This window comes from Scylla paramamosain, chromosome 28, assembly GCF_035594125.1.
Source record: "Scylla paramamosain isolate STU-SP2022 chromosome 28, ASM3559412v1, whole genome shotgun sequence".
NCBI classification, from domain to species: domain Eukaryota; kingdom Metazoa; phylum Arthropoda; class Malacostraca; order Decapoda; family Portunidae; genus Scylla; species Scylla paramamosain.
This window is the reverse complement of record NC_087178.1, coordinates 7,890,001-7,910,923: the sequence shown is the minus strand read 5'-3', so window position 1 is coordinate 7,910,923 and position 20,923 is coordinate 7,890,001. Positions and strand designations below refer to the sequence as shown.

Here is a 20,923-nt window from a genome sequence, read left to right as displayed (position 1 = left end):
TCACATTTTGTGATTAGTTTCCCATCACCACTTCAGTTATGTACAACTCTTACAACTGGATAACAGAACTATTACTGCTGTTGTGCAGGTAGATAAATGACACCAACGTCTGACTTCTCAGAGCTAGATACAAGAATCAGGGGGGAGGGGGTGGAGAGCTGTGCCATGTACTGCCTTTCAAGTTTCCTTCTACCTCATATTTTTGTGATTGTACTTTCTCAGCATACGACAGAAAAAAATTCCATAAATATAATGTAATCAGCTTCAACAATTTCTTGAAAATCCCTCCAACACTCAGCTATAACAAGTTTGCCAGTCATTGCCTGGGAGGAATTCTTGGAGATATGTCAGATATAAAACTAACTGATTAATGGTCTCCATTTCCTCTTGTTCATAACCTTCACTCACGTATGCTCCATTTCCATTAACTTTTCATTTATGCTCTCTCTCTCTCTCTCTCTCTCTCTCTCTCTCTCTCTCTCTCAGATCTTTGTCTTACATTTTACAAAGGGATCTTTCTCTCAAACTTTGTACAGTATATCTTCTTGTCCTCCCTCTCCCTTCTCTCTTTTTCAAGTAATCTTAAGTTAAAAAATGTATTTATCATAATTGATACAATAATAAATACAGGAGCAAATAGAAAAAAAAAGTAAAAATACAAAATGACTGTAACAACTGTCAATCTCAAATAACAAGTTTCTTAAGGATACCTATACTAACAATATCCTCCTTTTTTACTGATAAATGCAAACCATACATATTCCCATGTGTTATTAAATGTTGGTGAGCAATGTAAACCAAAACATAATGAACAAAACCATTCATTAAATGCTTCTCTTGATAAAGTCAGCTGCTTTACATGTAACAATGATTTTTTTGCTACTCATACAATTTAGCACTGTACAAGCTCAAGAGGGCTGGAGAATAAAGTAACACATGCAGCAGATAAATAAGACCTCTGCCATTCATTTGATTCCTTTTATGTATGTTTTCTTTGATTTATATACATGTTTTCTATATAAATTAAGTCAGATCTGCAAATTAAAATTTTTGTCTCCCTCCGCAACAAGTGAATCATCTGCTTGTCACCAAGAGGACAAGATGCAAACACCACAGTGCAATGTGATTCCTTTGGAAGAATGTGAAGGTGAGCCTGAAGAAACACCTCTCCTTCATTTAACTGCTAATAGAAACATTTAGCTTTGGAATTCTAATTACGTACAAAATTATAAAGCTTTCTACTTGTATTGACACTATTCACATCTCTTAAAATTTACATGAAATATACAGTGTTGCACCAATTCCAGCTCTGATACAAAGAGCACATTGCTTTGGCATTATGGCAACAGAAATGCATATAACCAGCCTCAATGCGAATGGATAGGATTGTTCTGAGGATGTGACAACCAGCCACACAATTAGTTTTCAGAGTTGGAGTACCGCTGCAGCAGCTGAGTGTGGCATGTATCACAAACTCTGACTGGGCGGGCTGAGGAGGGAAGAGGCATTGTGTTGTCACTGCAGCTGTGACAAAATATATTACCGCAATGGCGGCAGTGGTGTCTCCTGCGGGAGATGCTGAACTCTTTCTCACAGAGGCGACAGTTACTGGCTTCCTTGTCTGGTGCCCACTGAGCATCACGGAGGGACTTGCTCACATCTCGCAGGTCGGCCATCTTTAGCTTGGACTCAGAAAGATGTGCTCCCAGTTCCTCAAGAGTCCTCTCCTGATTCTCAACAGTAGATATCAGCTGCATGTGTGCTCCCTTTAGAATCTGATATTCCTGTAATTACATAAAAAAACACTTAGATGATTATTTGCACAAATTTTGCTGTAAAAACAAATAATTCTCATTATTTTGAAGAAAAGTTTAAGTTTTATAGAGGAAGCTCACCAAGCTACACAGTCTTCACCAGCCTCCCTGCACTGGCCTAGATTTATCAGGCCCTTTTGGACCACTTCATTTGGAAGGAACAGCTGATTAACTGAATCTCATAAACACAAGTACAGTACAAGTACACCAAATGTGTATAAGACAAAAACCAGCAGCAACATAATGTGTATTTCATGACTAAGCATAAAGATGGTAGGATTTTTACTTCTTGTTGTTTGGTGAGTTCTTTGATCTGCTGCATAAGTTCTGCTTTCACTTCACGGTCCTTCACTAGAGTTTCCTGCAAGGACTGTCGCCACTCTCGCTCTATCTTGAGATCAGTTTCTAAGGTGGTCGATTGTAATTCTCCATTAGAGACCTGTGGAGATCAGATTTTTGTATTATCATTCAAACTTTCTACTTAAAACACTGCCAGAAAATGAAGATTAGCATGAAATAGATCACTCTGCCATCCATGCAATGTTTATGTAAGGTGAAAACCCAAAGGGAGTTTAATAGATAGAAATGTTCTCTAAACAGAGGGTCGAGCCAAAATATCTAAAATCTATCTACCTAACTTTTCACCACCAGATAAAAACTAAAAAAATTGTGAATGTGTCTTGACTGGCATTGGAAGTCACCTTTTTATGAGGATTGTGGCCTTTTCTTGAAACACTCCACATTTCAGGCAAAAACAGTTAGACAGTCATGAATATGGAGACCCACAATGTCAGCCTAAAAGGAAGACTAACCTTGTCACTCAGCTTCATGGCAGTGGTCTTGGCTGCCTCTTTCTGAAGAAGACACTCCTCATACCTGGTGGGTAAAGGTGGTGTGTGGGGATGACAAAACTAAATCAAATAAAAAAAAATAAATAAATGACAATGAAATAATATAAAAAATAATAAATTCAATACAAAATCAAATGAAGAGGAAAGCTTAAGACATAAATCAGTAAAATACATTATATAACCTACATATTTTGAAATAATATAGTACAAAATAAAGATAAAGCAGAGTAGCTGAGTAATTTCAGAATTGGTGTCTCAGATAGATGAACAAAATTTGACAAACCAAACAAGGAAACAGAGGCAACCAAATGTATAATTTCAGCTCCAAATGATAATGAAACTCTGACAAGATACAGTTTCCTTTATTTGGCAATATCCGGTTTAGGTGTTACATGCGATGTCTTGAGATTATGTCACTACATGTCATCAAAACAAACACTGGCAAGGTGAGGGCATAACTTCAGCAGAAATGTGTTCTGTTCATCAGCGCGACAAGTTATATGTGAGATCAAGGCTGCCTCAGCTGACAATGTAAAACACTTGGCTGAAGGTTTGCCAATTTTTGCTTATCTATTAAAGCATTCCTACTCTTTCACTCAAGTGTCTTCTCTAGCATTCTTTTAACATATATAAAATACTACAGTAGGTTTTCTCTTGACATGTGCGAAAGACACCAATATGACTACATGAAGAGACCATGAAGAATTTCTTTGCTCACTACATGATTACTTAAATGCAATATTAATAATGTAAATCAGAAATGACTGTAATATGCTATAATTGCCAAAGGATTAAAATATTGCACAATTTCTTGGGAAAGGGGAAAGGTGAATGGCAAATCAAACATCATTAAGCCAAACTGAGGAAAGCAATCTCTTTATATATATATATATATATTATATATATATATATATATATATATATATATATATATATATATATATATATATATATATATATATATATATATATATATATATATGATGATGATATTGTGTTAGTATTAGTGGTGGGATTAAGTTCTCACACCATACAAGGGAGAGGCCTTCTCAATCACAAGGGATGAGCCATCCTGTTCTGCAGCTCACACATACTAGCTGACTTTCCTATCCCACCTTTCTTTCCCTCCTCTCCCTCAGCTGCTTCCTCAGCCTCCCTCTGGCTAAGTGGCTCATAGTATGACTTGGACCGAGACCTCTGTCCTGCTGGTGAGGGTTCGTGAGAAGACTGAGAGTCCTGGAATACATACTGTGACTCCAAATTGCGAATAGTCTCTGCCATTTCTCCTGCCTTGGCCTCCAGACGACCGATGAGTTCAGTTTTCTGTTTTAATGAGCTCTCGCATTCCTGAAAAACATACAGTAGAGAATACCAGTGTTCCTCGCCATGTGTTTGTTTTGTTACAGACATTTTTTCTTGCAGCCGTATTTTCTCTTTGGTTTTCCAGGGACATGGACACTAAGCATCAATACTGAATGAAAAATATATAACAAGCTGAATACAAAATGCTTCACAGTATTTTTCACTCAAAACTTAGTGACATTCATATAATATAATCCAGAACTGATTTGTATGGTGACATTCTATGCTTCTTTCAATTTCTGAACTGAATTATCTTCTGAGTTATCATACATTCACACTCACACATTAAACAAGCTAGTTCATACTCTTGACATGAGCCAAATGGTAGTTATTTGATAGCAATTTGCGGTGATATGAAGATGCACCAGAGATGCCAAATAAACTACACAGGAATTACATGTAGGTCAATAACAGATTATATCAGAAGGCTTTGCAGCATACAAAGAAAAAGAAAACAATATAGACAACAAGAAGTGACAACAATTTGTAATACATAAAAACACACTGTACTGTAGTTGATGGTATGCAATGAGGATAGGGGGGAGAATCTTGTCCTGGCATATACATACAAGTCATGTACTTTGCCACATCATTTCAAGACGTAAAATATGTACATTATTCATAAACATGCAGTGAGATTCTAGGAAGGAGGTTGGAACAAAATTTTTATCTGAGAGGAGAATGAGACCCTTATAAATTTAGGCAGACAATATGTACTATCTATCTGTAATCTATTCCAGTGGATACCTAACACTTCATTAGTGATATGAATTTTTTTTTTTTTTTTCTGTTTACAATTTCTCTCACAATTATTCTGAGGAAGTTGGGGGCAAATTATGACTCTGATGGGCAAACTGTGTATCAGTGCATTGTTTAAGATTAGTGAGTATGCTACTGATTTTTGAGGTTTTCTCTTGCAGTCGCTCCACCATTAAGCCCTTCTCGTAAATTTCCTGTTCGCATTCCTAGAGGACAGAAAAAGTGTGTGTTAGTAACAGCAACAAAGAAGGACAGACCAGGCCCTTAATTCTTTGAGATATTGCAAGCCACTTACTGCCTCAGTATGCAGTAAGAACAACTAAATTTAATTCAAGAATGGGGAGTTGCAAATATTTTCCTACACATCTTTCCTGTCTTTGACCAATCAAAAAACACCAGGGCAGTCAGATCAAAATGTTATTCTTGCATAAAAACCTCTATTGCCTGCAAAATCTGGCCAAAAACTTGGGCCTCGTAACCATAAGCAAGCTCTTCACAACATGCGAACTATCTTTACAGTCAAGCTCAGTGTTTATTCAAGACAGAGAGAAAACAATGCTGATATTTTTAAAATGCAAAAAGCACAAATATTAAGATAGGTATGTTGAATGAGCTTCACTGTAATGAGAGAAGCAGCTGAAGTCTGACAGCACTGCCTGATCCAGCTGTAATGAAACTGTGGGTTGAGAAGTAAATCACACCAACTATACATTATTGCTTCTTGAGGATTAAATGCTAGATTGTGCAGTTGACATTTTTTAGTTATACAATTGTGATGAATCCTACAAATGTATGGGGCCTTTTGTGTATTCCAGGTAAGATGAGATTAAGTAAAATGCAAGATGCATTATGTAATCAGTTTCAAAGTTTGTACCACAATAAATAAATGTTGGGAGTAAATTAAAATGAGTATATAGTAAAAAAGAAACTAAATAAAAAAATAATAAACAATTTTATCCATAGAGTTAAACAGAACTGATACACTAATAAAATCCTAGATCAAAAAAAGTAACTAAGAAGAGGGTGGAGATAAAGAGATGAGTCTGTCATATTATTCCTGAACAACATATGGTACCTACAGATTCCCATAAACTCAGCCAAGATTACATATTATGAGAAAGGACATCCACATATTATACATGAAGACTATTGCATTATCTCAGTATCAATATGACTCATTGTGGGTAAAGGAAAAATGCACCAAAGATGATGATGTTGATGCTAACCAGACAGTTCTGACAAGAATAACTGGGAAGAGTAGGTAATGATACAGTGATCTAATGCCTGGCTACCAGCTGCCATTCCTACCATATATCGCTGAGCCAATATCTTTGCCAGAGAAGGGGACATATGCTACCCTTCTGATCAAAATTTTCCACAAGTGTAGATGATTTGACAACCTATTAACCAACTCATTTAATACCATTCCACATAGAGAGAGAGAAAAAAAATTACTTTAATCTCTCTGTATACTCCCATGAACCTGCTACTCTATCCATGAAAAAACATACAGATGAAATGTGAACAATTTCATTGTCCTTCTCTAAAGCCACTGCAAATGATGGATCATAAAGTGAAAAACTGAGAGAGAGAAGCTACCAAATACACTAAGGAAAATAATGATGGCAAAAATTAAGATGAAATAAATAAATAAATAAATAAATAGAAAACAAATAAATATTTTAAGAATAGGTCACAGAATTAAACACACCAACTTGGAGGAGGAAAGAAGGGAGTGTGGTGGACAGGAAGCATGAGAGAAAGAAGGGAACGAGCCAATGCTTTTCTTACCTGCAACTTTCTGTACATCTCCAGATTAATGACCTTGATTTCATCCAGCTGCTGGCGGAGGGAGATGATGGTGTCTTGCTTCTCATGAATATCCTTCTCCAGAAGCTTTGCTGCCATTTCACTCTCTGCCTTCATTTGGATCTGTAACTCAAGCTCCTTTTCTACCTGCTTCCTATGGGCACTCTCCTCTTCCAGCTGCAGCTTGAGGTCCTGCATCTCCTCCTCACATCCAATCACACTCACCCGACTTGCTTTCTTAGCCTGATGTGGGGAATAAAGAAAGTTTTTTAGTGATATAAAATTCAGGTTCTTTTTAATTCTATGCAATATTCTCAGATTTTTCTTTAATAAAAGTGCAGATCAGGTTTAGGAAATATTGTGAGAAAATACAATAGCTTTGTCCCACATCATCTTTTCTGAGACACTTCCACCTCTCACAATATCTAGAACAGAAACTTATGTAAGTGTGAGTTTTCTTGCAGAGCACAGGAAGTTTAGCAAACATAAACAGGTCTTACCTCCTTGTCCATTTGTTCCTGCTGCTGCTGTGTGGGGAGACCTCTTTCATTCCTTAGACGATCATTGTCACCCTGCATGTGTATGATAGTGTTCTTTGCAATGGCCAAATCCTCCTTCATCAGAGCATTAGTGGTAATCAGAGTTTCCACCTTAGCTTGGAGGTTGGTTACTGTCGCACTGGTGGAAGGAAAGACAAATAAATATTTGTGAAGATATTTAGGAAGATGAAGAGACTGTATGGGAGACAATCATGTCCTCAAAAATCTCCCTCTTTAGTAGGAGGAAGGACTGCTAAATCTACAAACAAACATAGCAAATAAAAAACTGTAACTAGAAGAATGATATAAAACAAGTTAATAAACAAACGAGTGGAAACATACTTGAGGTGGCGATTAAGCTCCTCAATGTAGTTCTTTTGGTCGAGTACTGTAGTCATGTCTGTCTGCTCCTGACTGTCTTCAGGACTTGTGTCTGCCCCAGTGTTGCGCAGGTACAGTGAGAAGTCAATCACTCCCATTTGGCTGTCTAGATCCTCCTCCTGTAGCAGAAGAATCAGGTTTTGTTTCATTTGTACATTTCTATCCATCTTTCTAAGAGATCTCACAAATAACAAAGTTTCTGGTCCTCCTTTACAAGTTCCTTAAGGTTAATGTTATAAACACCAATCACAAATGTGAATAATGCCTATTATTGCACTTCAAATTACTTAGCCATCACCATTAACATCTAAAGAACCATTCAATATACAGGCAACACAGGTAATTTGGTACCACATCCCTTACCTTGACACACAGGTTACAATCAATCACATTCAGGCCCACCAGGAGTCCCATAATGACAATAGCCTCATCTGCCAGCATCAATGCCCCAGTCTCATAAAACTCTGTCAACAGTTCATCTCTCCGCTCAATCAGCAGCCGGAAGTAGTCAGCAAGCTTCTTCTGCATGAGGGCAAGTCGAAGCCATGCACGTGCTCGCCCAATGTGGGTTCTGGGGATTAAAATCAGCAAATAAGGATTCTCAAAGACTAGGTAATTCTTACTCATATAATCATTTGCTCTGTCTGAGGCACATGAGTCTGTGAGTTCTCCAAGTCTTTTTCTCTACTAGTCTCATGTCTTCCTCCTTAGTTCTTTATTGTTCCTTGTCTCTACCTTAGGTCCTTCCCCTCCACTATCTCTCTGGTCTCAGATCCCTTGTTTCAGCCTTTCCTCCTCCATGATGTCATGTCCTTACCTTCCATAGTCCTGAACCCACCACCCAAGTATTGAGTCTTATTTGTTCTTGAGTCCTTCCCATCTCTAATCTCATCATCTAATCTAAGTCTTCCCAAGTCACATTTTCACATTTCAGCCTGCCACGTACTTGACTGTAGGTAAATCACGGACACTCGCTGTGATGTCCTGAGCTTCGTAACTCCACTTCTCCACAAATTGAAAAAGATCCCATAGTTCCTTTTTTGGTCCCAATAAGCCCTGCAAAACAAAATTGTACATTAAACTGGTGGATGTGCTCTCTTGGTTGTGTGGTGAATGCACTAACCACCATATCAACAGGCTGCTATAAAACATTGTAATCACTACAATGATCAGTTCAGAACATGACTGACAGCTTGGGACTATGGACCATATTCTGAAATACTTCTGCACTGTACCTCCACTACTTTCAAAAGACTCCATATGAAGCTACACAGGTTTTTAAGTGTATTTTATGGTTCTAGTGACAGCTTGACAGGATTTCTACATTACTAACAGGAAAAACACTCCTGAAAACCTGGATAATCAACTGTGTGGCCTTTGAAAATAGCTGTGGTGAGACAGCAAAGTGTTTCTGACTATGGGCATAAGCCATGTGACCCACCCGCTTGGGCTTGAGGCCATGCCGCAGGACATGCTCTAGAACAATGAAGAAGTGTTGTAGCGGCACTGAGTCTGAATCCAACTGGCGGCCAAACTTGAGGGAGGACTCAATGAGTTCTTTCACCACCAACTTGCAGATGTTTACCAGGTTACTACGCTCAATGCACACAGGATCCCGCTCTGAAGAAGGAGAAATGGATACATGTGATATGTGGCAACTGCTGCTGCTACATCTCAACATTTTTTTAAAATTTAGCAGTTAATTTTGCCAGTCTATAACTATTAGCTGTTTTAGGCAATCTATAACTATGGCTTTGGTTCTCTAGCTGGATAGGAAAGAGATGCTTGGTGGAGAGCCACCTTCAAAGTTAGGTTTACAATCATCATTGCAAGAGTTCTGTACAGTATTGGAGTCTATGAACAGTAAAAGGATAATTGAGAAACTTTTTTTGGGTAAGTTATAAGTAATGAAAAGTCTAGATGAAAATCTGCAATGGCTATTTCCCATCTTAAGGTATCTCAAATCTATCTTCATTGAACATCTGTTTTTCAACATATTCAATATATTTTCAATTATAATGAATAAAGAAAATGCATGAATGGCATAGACATACATTATGTGTAAGGTTTTAAATGGTAGTATTTGCAATTATGAGGTATTAGGGAAATGTGTGAATAGCAGAGTAATACATTATATATAAGGGTTTACACAATGAATCATGTGAAACAGCCTCTATCCTATTAAAACTGAATACATAATGCTCTCATTGAAGATGCATGACAGAAAAAAAATTTTGTGCAAAATGTCTGAATTAAACCAATGACTTCATCAGACACTGGTCATTAGAACTTAAGAGAACACTACACATTCCTTATTTCTAAGAACTACACGAAAAATTTTCTTCTCCTTCTTCTAAAAAAAATAAAATAAAATAAATAAATAAATAAATAAATAAATAAATAAATATTATTCCATGGTCAAGAGTTCATGTAAAACACTAACCACAAAATGTTGCAATGGAACTTTTATATCATATGATCTGATCACTAACAAGGTTATTTCTCTTGCTGCAAGGGATCTGTGCTTCCTCAGACTAATGTATAAGATAGTGAGACAAAAAGAAAGAAATCTATCCACAGTCAAAAGAAACTACTAGAAGATTTTTGTATACGTGTTGTATATACAGAGTGTAACATGTGTTTCTGCAGATATTGCTAGAGATGAAAGTACAGGTTATTCCAAGTCAAAAATGTTCTATGTACACGGGTATTTTGAGGCGTGGTTTACCTATGTTGAGAAATTCATAAATTGATGGATGGCAGGGAAAATGGCTGGGCCAGCCAGGTATCCATGGCTGAGAAACAGCATGTCCACATGCTTCACATTAATGTTAGTGTATGATATTGATTGGAAGTTTTCATTTCTCTCTCTCTCTCTCTCTCTCTCTCTCTCAAAATTATGCAAGACAATACATTCACTGTCATTGTCTCGGGGGGAATTGCATGTGACTGAATGAATAGCAATCAACTGATTTGTTCCTAGCCTCTCTCCTTTCCCTATCTGCCCAGGCAGGCATGATGCTATGCAGTATTCATTTTATTTGTTGTTAATTACAGCTATATATACTATCCTTGTGTAAAGTTTATTGGTAAATCACCTGTCCATTAATACCACTCATCTCATCATGGGATACTGTAAAGCTCCAAAACTTGCAGAAATCATTATTGAATAATTTTCAATTTCGTCAACAGACATCCACATCAACATGTCCCACCATGGATACTTGCCTGGCCTGCCAGCACCTAAATTTCATAACACTGCTAAACAATGCCTCAAAATGCATATGTGCATATAACATTTTTTATTTAGAATAACATGTACTTTCACCTCAAGTAATGGCAACGGAAACTCATGTTGCACCCAGTATAGTTATACTGTGTGTGTGTGTATGTATATATATATATATATATATATATATTGTTTATCTTGCAAATAATTTTATAAAATGTTGGTTATCTCGCTAATAGCAACAAAGAAGATAATGCATGGCATCAAGAAACACACATACATTCACACACACAGACACATACATACTCACTCAACTCAAAATTACCAGTTTCTAATCATGGCTTTATAAAGTTGTGCATCATAACTCATCATTATAATGCACCAGCTTCCCCATTCTCACCTCATTGTTGGGCTCTCCTGCTTTATTTTCAGAGGTAATAATAAGCTTTAAGGTCTCAAAAGTACATTAAACAAACCCTGATATCCCTATGTCTAGTGTGTCAAGGTGATAGAATAAATAAGAAGCAATATGATCACCTGACAGAATCAATGAGAGGCAATATGATCACCTGATATCGAGAGTCCATGAGGGGCACAGACAACCCTCATGAGACACCAACCAAAGCATCAGCCGGAGCAAAGTAACTGTAAGAAGCTGGTGGATGTTCCTGCCCTGGATGAGTCTGTCTTATGAAGACCAGCCATGCAGTGGTCATGCATTGCAATATCCTCAAGTCCTCACTACTCCCCAAAGTATGAATGGAATTAAAAAAGACATCCACAAACTTTTTCTTTACATTAAACTAATAATTTCTGAATGCTAACTTCACAATATGTATACTGAGGCTTCTAATCATTATATCTTAAGTTAGAAGTATTACCCATGAATTCTCTTTTCTAATGACTACATAATTTACTGTAAATGGTTACTATTTCAACCTTGTCTTGATGGCATCCCTTTTTGAATAAAATCTCTTTCATTAGTCACTTTAAGCAATAAAATAACAGATTTTGTTTTTTTGGGGGAATAAAACCACTTCCAAACTTTAATTCTTTCCTCATAATAAGGGGCTCAAGTTTATCTTTTATTTTTATATGGTGTTTTGAGTAAATTATTATATTATAAACCTTTCTTATGGTCTCCTTAATTCACTGACATGTTACTCCTCTACACTGAAATGCTCAGCTAACTGGATCCAACTCCTTATGTATGAGGCCATCAATACAAAGTCTAAATTCTCAACTCTGATAAAACTATGAACCATGGAGTGAGACACATCTGGTGGACAGATGCTGGAGCCCTGGCTGTAGTCTACCCGCACCTGGTGTCAGTTCCATTGGAAACCAAACGGCTACAATAATTGCTGAAAGTATTTATCTGGCATCATGAGAGAGACACTAGTCATCATAATTCATCAATACTATCAATGACAAATATTCTGTGATATGAGAAAGTCAGTATGATCCTTTCATAATAAAGGTTAATTATCTAGAACCATACAGCCAGCCTCTGACTGGGAGAGTTACAGCCAGCCAGGACTGCTGATATCATCTGATCAATCAAAGGTGGGAAGGCAGCAAGTGGGGTGGAGCTAGGATAGCCAGGGGCAGCAGTGTCCAGCAGGGGTGTCAGGGCAACATAAAGAAGAAAGCGTGCGGACGGACCACAGCTGAGCGGCACATAGGGCGCGAAGAGCCCCGGCGGGAGGCCAGGGAGCACGCTGAGTGCCCGGCCCACTGCCCCGCCCTCAGAAGCCAGGGCGGGGTTGTGAGGCGGGGGGCTCCCATCGGCAGATCCCTCCGAGGTGTTGGCCGAGTCTGGTGGGTTCAACATCAGTGGCTCAGAGAGGGGTAGAGTGTGCGAGCAAGAGGAGCCAGGTGGGAGGTGGTGATGGTGGTGGTGGTGGGTGTAGGCACCTGAGGGCGGGGGTGACCCAGGGGATGAGGACGCAGAGCTGTCCACCTTAGCGACCCCTACGCTGGTGGTGCCTCCCTCTGCTAGCTCCTTCAAGCACAGCCAATCACCATCCACAGAAACCCGGAAGTTGCACAAGTAGATGGTGTCCTCCGCCCCGGCCATCTCCACCAACACCATCTTAGGGGGCAGCCATGTGAGAGTGCCGCGCTACACAACACTTCACCGATATAGTCATGCTGTCAACACACACTTCTCTTCACTCATAATACTGAGGACACCTGTGCCTGGGCCATCAAAGGATGAGGAAAGGATTATAACTTCAGGTAACAAATGCAGTGTGCAGTTGACAGTGATATTGACTTTCATAAAAACTACTGGGCTTGCATGTCATATGTGTTGATCAATCAATTACACATACTTTATTTGTATTCTGATACTTTTGATTTCTGAAAACTGTTGCATATACTTGTTTGAGCTTTTACAGGATTAAACCAAACTCATCTTGTGTGTGTGTGTGTGTGTGTGTGTGTGTGTGTGTGTGTTTCAGCACCAAGCTATGGCACAAAAGCTGCCATAGTTATCTTGATGGGCAGCCAAGAAAGACAAGTAGGTAGTGATACATTTCTGAACAGGGAGTGAAATATGGCATGTTAATTAGGTAAGGCAATGAAAAAATGGTAACTTTAGTCAGTGGGCAATGACACTGTGAGGAAGATGGTGGAAGATGATTAATCAAAATAGCCATCAGTTACTGTATCTGTGACTAAAATTGCTGCATTATGTTGCAGATCATTCCAGTGCGATGGGAGTCGACTCATTTCTATTGATGCCTGTATGGCTGGGTAAGTTTACATTATCTTCTTCACAATGTAAAGCGAAATAATTGTTCCTAAGTTTGGGTGACAAGGGAATTGGAGAGGGATGGGAACTGGAAGGTGAGAACATAAGCGAGTTCAAGAATATTACGAAAGACGTGTGCGTGTGTGTTCCTAGTCTGAAAAAAAAAGTTGATCATCTTTAATATTAATCTTTAATAAGGTAACACCTTTTTTTCTTATTTTAATGCACATTCCATGAGCCATGCGTGCACTTTTTTCCAATTTCGGTGGATGTACTGAATATTCCATATTATATATGTGTAGTAGTACGCAACATATACTCAGCACAGAAGTCCCAAGTCTTATACTTGTTCAACGTATCTCCACCTTCCAGTAATACAATCACTTTTTTTTTTCTGACAGATGCACATGATAAATTTAACTTGCATTATTTTCCATGACATGTCTAGTAAATTCATCCTGCTCTCAAATATTGGATAACGAATCCTTCGAGGCACTGGCAGAGCGTCACACCTTCAGCTATCGGTTAGCAGAAAGGTGGAGTACTACGTGTTTTACGAGTAGACAGTGGTTCACGCTGGGCCTGGGGACTCCCTGGTCTCCAGTCATTATAAAACCGACCTTTCTCGACTACTCCTTTAAAACCACTCACGTTATCACCGCCTGAAAGTGTCACTATCGGTTTAAATTTAACCTTCCATCTTGGACTACATTACTACATCAATGAGAGTATGATGCGAGAAGTGCACACGATTCTATGTTACTCTATTGGTGAGTCACTGTAGGTTGCCAAACATCGGGCGCGAACATTCCGTCTGTTTACCTCCGAGCACGCTAGACTGCTACCTCGTCCATCACGAGGCCTACCTTAATTTCTATTTCTGTTCTTATTTCCATCTCACGACACTTTACTGTATTATTTTGACAAAAGGCAGGATCATTGAGCAGTGGTTCACTACTGTGTTGCCAATCTTGCTGGTCTGAGTACCGTGGAAGCAGCAGCCGCGAGAGTCACTGTTGCTGCTCCACCTCCTCCAGGGACGGGAGGGAGCGGCCCTGCGCAAGCGTCTCCCAATTCTTGCTGGCTTCCAGATAAACCACGTACTCCATTCTTTCTTCACAGAAATCATATTTACGCCACTGACTTCCACTACTTGAATATATATATAAACACATCAAATAAAACGAGAGAAAAAAAAATCGTGATATAGAAATATTAACATCATCCTTTCCCAGGGATTAAGGACGCGATGGATGATTTCCCGAGAGGGATTAAAAGTCTGCGACCTTTGCTTGAAAATTAAATATGGCCCAGTATTATTAATAATGATGCCTTATGTATATGTGCACTATAAGATAGGAATGCATGTATGGTAAGATTACGTGTTGGAGACGAGCTGATGCGCACACAGCTCGCCCTTCCACTCGGCGGGTGGACAGGGAGGGGCGACGGCCGACTGATCAATACTCGCTGTCATCTCATCCCACCGCCAACCTACTCCACCCACACACACACACACTTCACCTTTATGTTGACGAGGAAATTCGGTTCAAGTCCCTAATAGCGATGGATAATGTATTAGATTTATTTATGAAAGGATGATGGCAGCAGATATCCTTCATCACCGTGTCCTGTCCCGACAGATCAGCATGTGCGTGCAGTATTTGTAGTTTGTCATGTGGATAAAGTATCGAATTCAACATCCAAATATCGGTTTCACTATGACTAAAATAATATAATTATCCAAAACGCTTACAGTTGTTTATAATTATATCTATGTAGACTGAACGTGGCAATCGAGAAACAACCCCATTTGCTCATTCTTCAGCACTATTACCACGTGTATGTGGCTCCGTTGTGAGGCATTCTACCTCCCAACACTTACCGGCACCTCTTTTCCACTAGATAGAAAAGCTTCTGATTATCAGTGTTTAATCTCTTAAACATTTACATTGTTGCATATCTGCTGCATTCTTCATGGAATTATATACCTACACACACACACACACACACACACACACACACGTGAATCTCCTCACTCACATTTAGTATGTACAGTTCATTAGAAAAAAAAAAAATACTGCAAGAGAATTGAAAATATGGACTATACCATAGCAATGTTATATCATCAACACCTAGTAGATCTAGTTATCACTGCAAAGTTCATTATAGAAAAAATGCAATGAATGAATTAAATGAACAGAACAAAAATACGATCACATGAAGATCTGCCACCCCAGTTTATCCACATAAAGAAATCCCACCCAATTCTCATTCACATGAGTATCTACCACCCCAGTTTTACCCACATGAAGATCAGCTACCATAGTTTTACCCACATGAAGATCAGTCCCCAGACCCACCACCACAGTTTCGCTGAGTTCTTGAAAGGATGAGATTAATGAGGATACTGAGTTCTCAAAAGGTTGCATTATTGAGTACTTATAAAGATGAGAGTAATGAGGACACTGAGTCTTGAATTGGTTGCATTACTGAGTTCCTGAAACGATAAGAATAATGAAGACACTGATTTCTCAAAAGAGTCCACATGAAGATCTGCCATCCCACTCTGACCCACATGAAAGTTAGCCACAACACTGACCCAGATGAAGATAATCCACCCCACTGATCCATATGAGTAATGGCCACCCTGAGTGTACCTTTGGTGGCAGATCTTCATGTGTTCTAAAAAATAGAAGAAAAAGCAAGTGAGACTTACTTTACTCATGCACTTCAGGAATTAAATCCATGATCATCTACTTGGCAATCCAATGTTAACTTTATATTACTGATGAATTACAAAAACTTTTACAATTCATAGCTTTTAGAAACACGGAAATGAAACCTATTTCTCACTTAAACCTAGAACATCATCCAAGCAGGTAAAAAAACACTAATAGATACATATAAGTAAGGTATACTCTTATTCACACAAATGGCCAGACTATGTAGATACAGAAAAGTTCCAATACACAATGTTGATTAACAAATCCCTCACATCAACAACAGAACACCATTTGTATTTAGTACACTTGTTAGTCCCTGGCTTTAGGCGGCACTGGAGATACCATATTCTTCAAAATTCTTTTTCTGTAATTAGCATGCATTTTTGACAAAGAGTTGAGATTAAAAGTATTCTAAATAGTGAGACATAAGACATAGAGAGTCATACTTATGTTCTGTGCACTGTATGAAACAGCAGAAATATCCAAACATTTTATAACTAACTTGGCAAATCTGTGAACACAACTAAATCTCATATACACATGAAAATATATGAACTACCAGAAACACAACCATATTTCATATACACATGAATAAAACACTAAATACCAGAAACCTTACTGCTGCACAACACATATCTTCTTAATTGCATAAATTATATATAGTACATTGAAACATTAAAACAGAACTATATACACCATATGCACTATTCTGAAAAAAAAAAAAGTTGATGCGTTTTCAATAAATATACTATTCATTCTCTTAGAAACCACAGGGGTGCTCACACTTCTCTTATATCTTCTAAACTATCATCAGTCACTGTTCTGTCTTCCATCTATCAGAATCTTAGAGAACAACACAAAAAACAACTCAAATTTTACCGCTAACAATATAACCTACTTCAATTTCTGATGCTAATTCCAGATGTAAGAAAATGAAAATGTAGGAAGAAAATCTAGCAGAATTTAACTAAACTGACCAAGAGAGTTGTTGAATGCCTGAATCCACCTCCAAGGTAAGGGTACAAGCAGACAGTATAGTAGTGGATGATGTAGACACCAAACCCCATCTTTAAATTAACTCAAGCCTGACATAAACAAAGTGATGTGAATGTTCTCATTCTCTTCCAAGCACTTGCAACTGAGCGGTGTCAAATGTACTCACTCTTCCATGACTTTTTCTGGCTTACTGGCTTCTTGTCAGACACGTAGGACTGCCAGGGATCACTTCTGGAGGATGTCGGGGTAGGAATTACCTCCTCTTCGTCTGGAGTGTAAGAGGCTGGTAGGGATGGGGCGTCCCTCTGTTTGTTTACACCATCAGCTGAGGCAGCCATGATCTCACTGACGGGATGAGAGACACTCCCCTCTCCCTTCTCTCACCATACTTCCTTATTCATCACATGACTGATTCAGAAAGCCTTTTAAAGATATAAACGACCAAGAAGACATGGACTCTTATACAAAAATAATTGCAATCTCAAATTTTACCGCTAATAATCTAACCTATATCAACTTCTTTTATTCTTTTTCATGCTATCAATATTGGATGTTTTTAAAGACTGTTATGTATAACTCAGTAACCATTAAATGATACACCAGGTATTAGTTATCTTCACTACTGTGGAGTTTTTTTTTATCAAATATATTTTAGGCACACCTTATTATGTAGACCTTGTTATATAGATTTTGTTTACCATCGAACCGATATGAATGTGAGGGAGGGCACTTTCTATAACGAGAAATAAAGTTAGAAGTCAAGGGAAAAAGAAAAAAAAAAGGACAAAATATTTAGAATTCAGTGTTATCGCTGGTTTGTTGTCATCTTAAAAAATCTTTAACAATGCATGATAGAACAGAGGTCACAACTTCACAAGATGAGTACTGGTCAAACTCAGGCTTTTGTGGCAGAAACATTCATGATTACTATTCTCAGAGTAACCTGTTTCACAGAAGTAATTCTCTTCCGCCCTTCTCTCCTCGCTGGAGACGAGAATCCTAGAGCAAAAAAAAAAAAGAAAGGAGAAAAATGCCCACAAGTGTGAAAAGGCGTCACGTTTTGCCCAGAAATAAACAATCACTGTCTGGAAGTTAGCAGGCTAAGGTTACTTCCACAATACCAGAGGAAATTGTTAGTTAGAAGCGTTAGTAAATGAGAGAGAGAGAGAGAGAGAGAGAGAGAGAGAGAGAGAGAGAGAGCAGAGTAATGGTAGTAGTGGGCGAGTGCTCAGTAGGTGTTCATATAAAAACAATACAGAATCTGAAAAGAAAAAAAAAAAAAAAAAAAAGAAAAAGAAGAAAAAAAAAAAAAAAAAAGACACAGCTATCTATACTTCCAATATACTCCAAACTTCATCCTCTTAATGGTTGACATAATTTATAAGGGTGCAATGTTATCAGGTAGTTTGTTGTCATCTTAAGAAATCTTTAACAATGCATGATAGAACAGTAATAACCACAAGAGCAAGGGTAATGTGAGAAGTTCATGAAATTATAATTTAGGTTAATTTAAGAAGCCAAACTTCAATTATTTTTGTTCACCTCATCCAAAAATAAATAAATAAATAAAAATAAAAACAGATTCCCACCAGTACTGCCTCAGTTTGTTATGGGTAAGGAAATAGAAAAGGGAGATTGGTGCATGTGTCTCTACTACTTTACTACAAAACAATAAAGAAATGTGAAAAATCCAATTTCCTGACAGTTCATTCCAAACTATTGTCATGTAACTCATTGTTCTTTCTTCTCAACTCTATAAACTTCTTAATTCTTACCTCCATCCTTTTACCGTTCAATTCTCACCTTAGGAGATACTCATAGCATAAGCTGAAGCATAAGCTGAAATTCTATTTATTCCCATTTATAAGAGAAGTAGCTGAACCGAATCATCTATGTACAAACTTCTCAACTTTTACCTTCATCCTTTTACCATCAAAGTTTGACCATAGGAAATAAGATTAGCTTAAATTCTACTTCATCTGTTTAACAACTAGACATGTTCATTCGAAGAGTATGTCAGGAGGTGTCTTGTGCTGGTTCAGGCACTATCTTGTATGTTATCTGGTCTTTTGTAATTTTCCTATTTTCTCATGTTCTTATATGTAACATCATAAAAATACTCGATCCCCTGAATATATACCTCATAGGAAATGTCTGTGATACTCTATAGTAAATCATTATGTCTCATGATAAATTAAAAGCTAATTGACCGACACAAAAGTTGAAACTGCCATTAACTAATTGGCTGAATATAATTAGCCATCCTTCCTCGCTGCTGCCTGAAAATTTGCTTATGTTTTTAGTTTTTATAGAAATCTAGAGGAAGCAACTGTTTTATATATATATATATATATATATATATATATATATATATATATATATATATATATATATATATATATATATATATATATATATATATATATATATATATTTTTTTTTTTTTTAAAGTCATGCCATACTTGCAAAAAAAGTCTAACTCCTTGTTGTTATTTTTTTTTCGCTTTCATTATTGTGCAACATACCTGCATGAATTAAACTCCACATTTCATGCATTCTCCATGCACTTCTGTAGATGGACTTAGCTTTGGCAACATTGGAAAGCCATGCACTGCATTTTATAGGGTACAGTATTATGTATTAAGATGTAGGGAAATTTCAAGTTACTGTTAGATTAGATCAGATTAAAATAAATGAAGAGATGAAAAATATGCAATTAAGCTTCAAGATTTCACATCTCTGCTATTTCTTTAGTCAGGTTAAGATAAATGGGAAGATAGAAATATGCATTTATGCTTAAGGAGTTTACATAGTATCTGATATGTGATGTTTTATATCATGAAAGGTTGTCTTTTACAATTTTCAGCATGGATTTTCATGGGTCACATCATAATAACAATTGTGCCACGTATCCGTTGCTCACCGTTCATCATAAGCAGGCAGAGGTTATGGAATAAGCAGTTTATTTTTTGTAGTGAAGTGCTGGCCTACTTAATTTTTGCATTACACTGGAACTTTTTGTCAGTAATGTTCCCGTTTTCGGAGGTGGCGACTCGTGCGAACTGGTAACTGAGGAGCCGTGTTGGCAGTGCCTCTTATTTTCACTTACTCAGTGCATCATTGACCTTCGGACGGAGAGGTACAGTGTTTGTGTGGTGTGCAGTGGTGGTGACGAGTGTGTATCACGGACGTATATTCGCAGGAACTTGGGAAATTTCCTTTCCCCGTTCATTACTGTATGTGTGGTTTGGTTGAGAATGTGTTGGCAGCTTCCCTCAAGTGCTAATGTAGCTTATGACGTCTCACTATTTTGTCCGGCGGCTGGGAGGCGTTTCCTATTTTTATATACATTCATTTACTTTAGTAATTTAAGCGTTTTGCGAGATGTACTTTTTTCGTGAAAGAGCTCATTTTAGAAGTGGATATCTTCATCTGCGTTAGATGAATATTAGGGCGTACCTTTTCCCAGCCCTGTGTTTATGAGAGAGAGAGAGAGAGAGAGAGAGAGAGAGAGAGAGAGAGAGAGAGAGAGAGAGAGAGAGCCGGCAACGACATACGTGCACTTAACTAAAGTAAAATAGGTGGGAATATGGTGTGAGGTACATAGAGTGAGGTTATCAAGAATGCCAGTCCATCAGATTAAGAACAAAAGCACTTGTCGCTATCTTAAAGCCGAAGTTACCGGTGCCGGTGATGGAG

The 20,923-nt window shown here is 37.9% G+C and overlaps 2 protein-coding genes across 20 annotated transcripts in view; one reads left to right on the top strand and one right to left on the bottom strand.

Moving 5' to 3' along the window:
- Positions 1–441: 441 nt before the first annotated feature.
- LOC135114853 (RUN and FYVE domain-containing protein 2-like) lies at positions 442–17,588 on the bottom strand. Of its 9 annotated transcripts, none has more exons than XM_064031010.1 (12): positions 17,391–17,529; positions 12,410–12,946; positions 8,957–9,135; positions 8,462–8,571; positions 7,879–8,086; positions 7,477–7,634; positions 7,096–7,273; positions 6,578–6,838; positions 3,915–4,012; positions 2,627–2,690; positions 2,101–2,253; positions 442–1,784 (listed from the first exon to the last, which is right to left on the bottom strand). In XM_064031010.1, exons 2-12 carry the CDS (start codon positions 12,837–12,839, stop codon positions 1,419–1,421), a joined length of 2,205 nt encoding a protein of 734 aa, XP_063887080.1. In that variant the 5' UTR covers positions 12,840–12,946; positions 17,391–17,529; the 3' UTR covers positions 442–1,418. The 9 variants fall into 9 exon arrangements, with proteins under 9 accessions (XP_063887080.1, XP_063887081.1, XP_063887085.1 ...); XM_064031011.1 differs by lacking the exon at positions 17,391–17,529 and adding an exon at positions 14,885–14,967; XM_064031015.1 differs by lacking the exon at positions 17,391–17,529 and adding an exon at positions 14,885–14,958 and having other exon boundaries at positions 12,662–12,946.
- Positions 17,589–19,784: 2,196 nt separating this feature from the next.
- The window catches only part of LOC135114851 (glutamate dehydrogenase, mitochondrial-like), a 23,049-nt gene continuing 21,910 nt past the window's right edge, over positions 19,785–20,923 (top strand). For 4 of the 11 annotated variants that reach the window (XM_064030994.1, XM_064030996.1, XM_064030995.1 and 1 more), the window contains exon 1: positions 19,785–19,849. In XM_064030994.1, coding sequence (XP_063887064.1) covers positions 19,800–19,849 — 50 coding nt within the window. In that variant the 5' untranslated portion in view covers positions 19,785–19,799. Of the gene's footprint in view, positions 19,850–20,223; positions 20,461–20,923 lie in introns of those variants that run through there. The other 7 variants (XM_064031004.1, XM_064031005.1, XM_064030998.1 and 4 more) reach the window with 5 other exon arrangements.

Excerpts from the sequence above, each read along its gene's own strand:
- LOC135114853 (XM_064031010.1), bottom strand. The coding sequence starts at position 12,839 with ATGGTGTTGGTGGAGATGGCCGGGGCGGAGGACACCATCTACTTGTGC. Across the intron at positions 2,691-3,914 it reads ATTCGCAATTTGGAGTCACA|GTATGAGGAGTGTCTTCTTC; the intron begins GTATGTATTCCA and ends TTTACCCACCAG. Across the intron at positions 2,254-2,626 it reads CCATGAAGCTGAGTGACAAG|GTCTCTAATGGAGAATTACA; the intron begins GTTAGTCTTCCT and ends TGATCTCCACAG.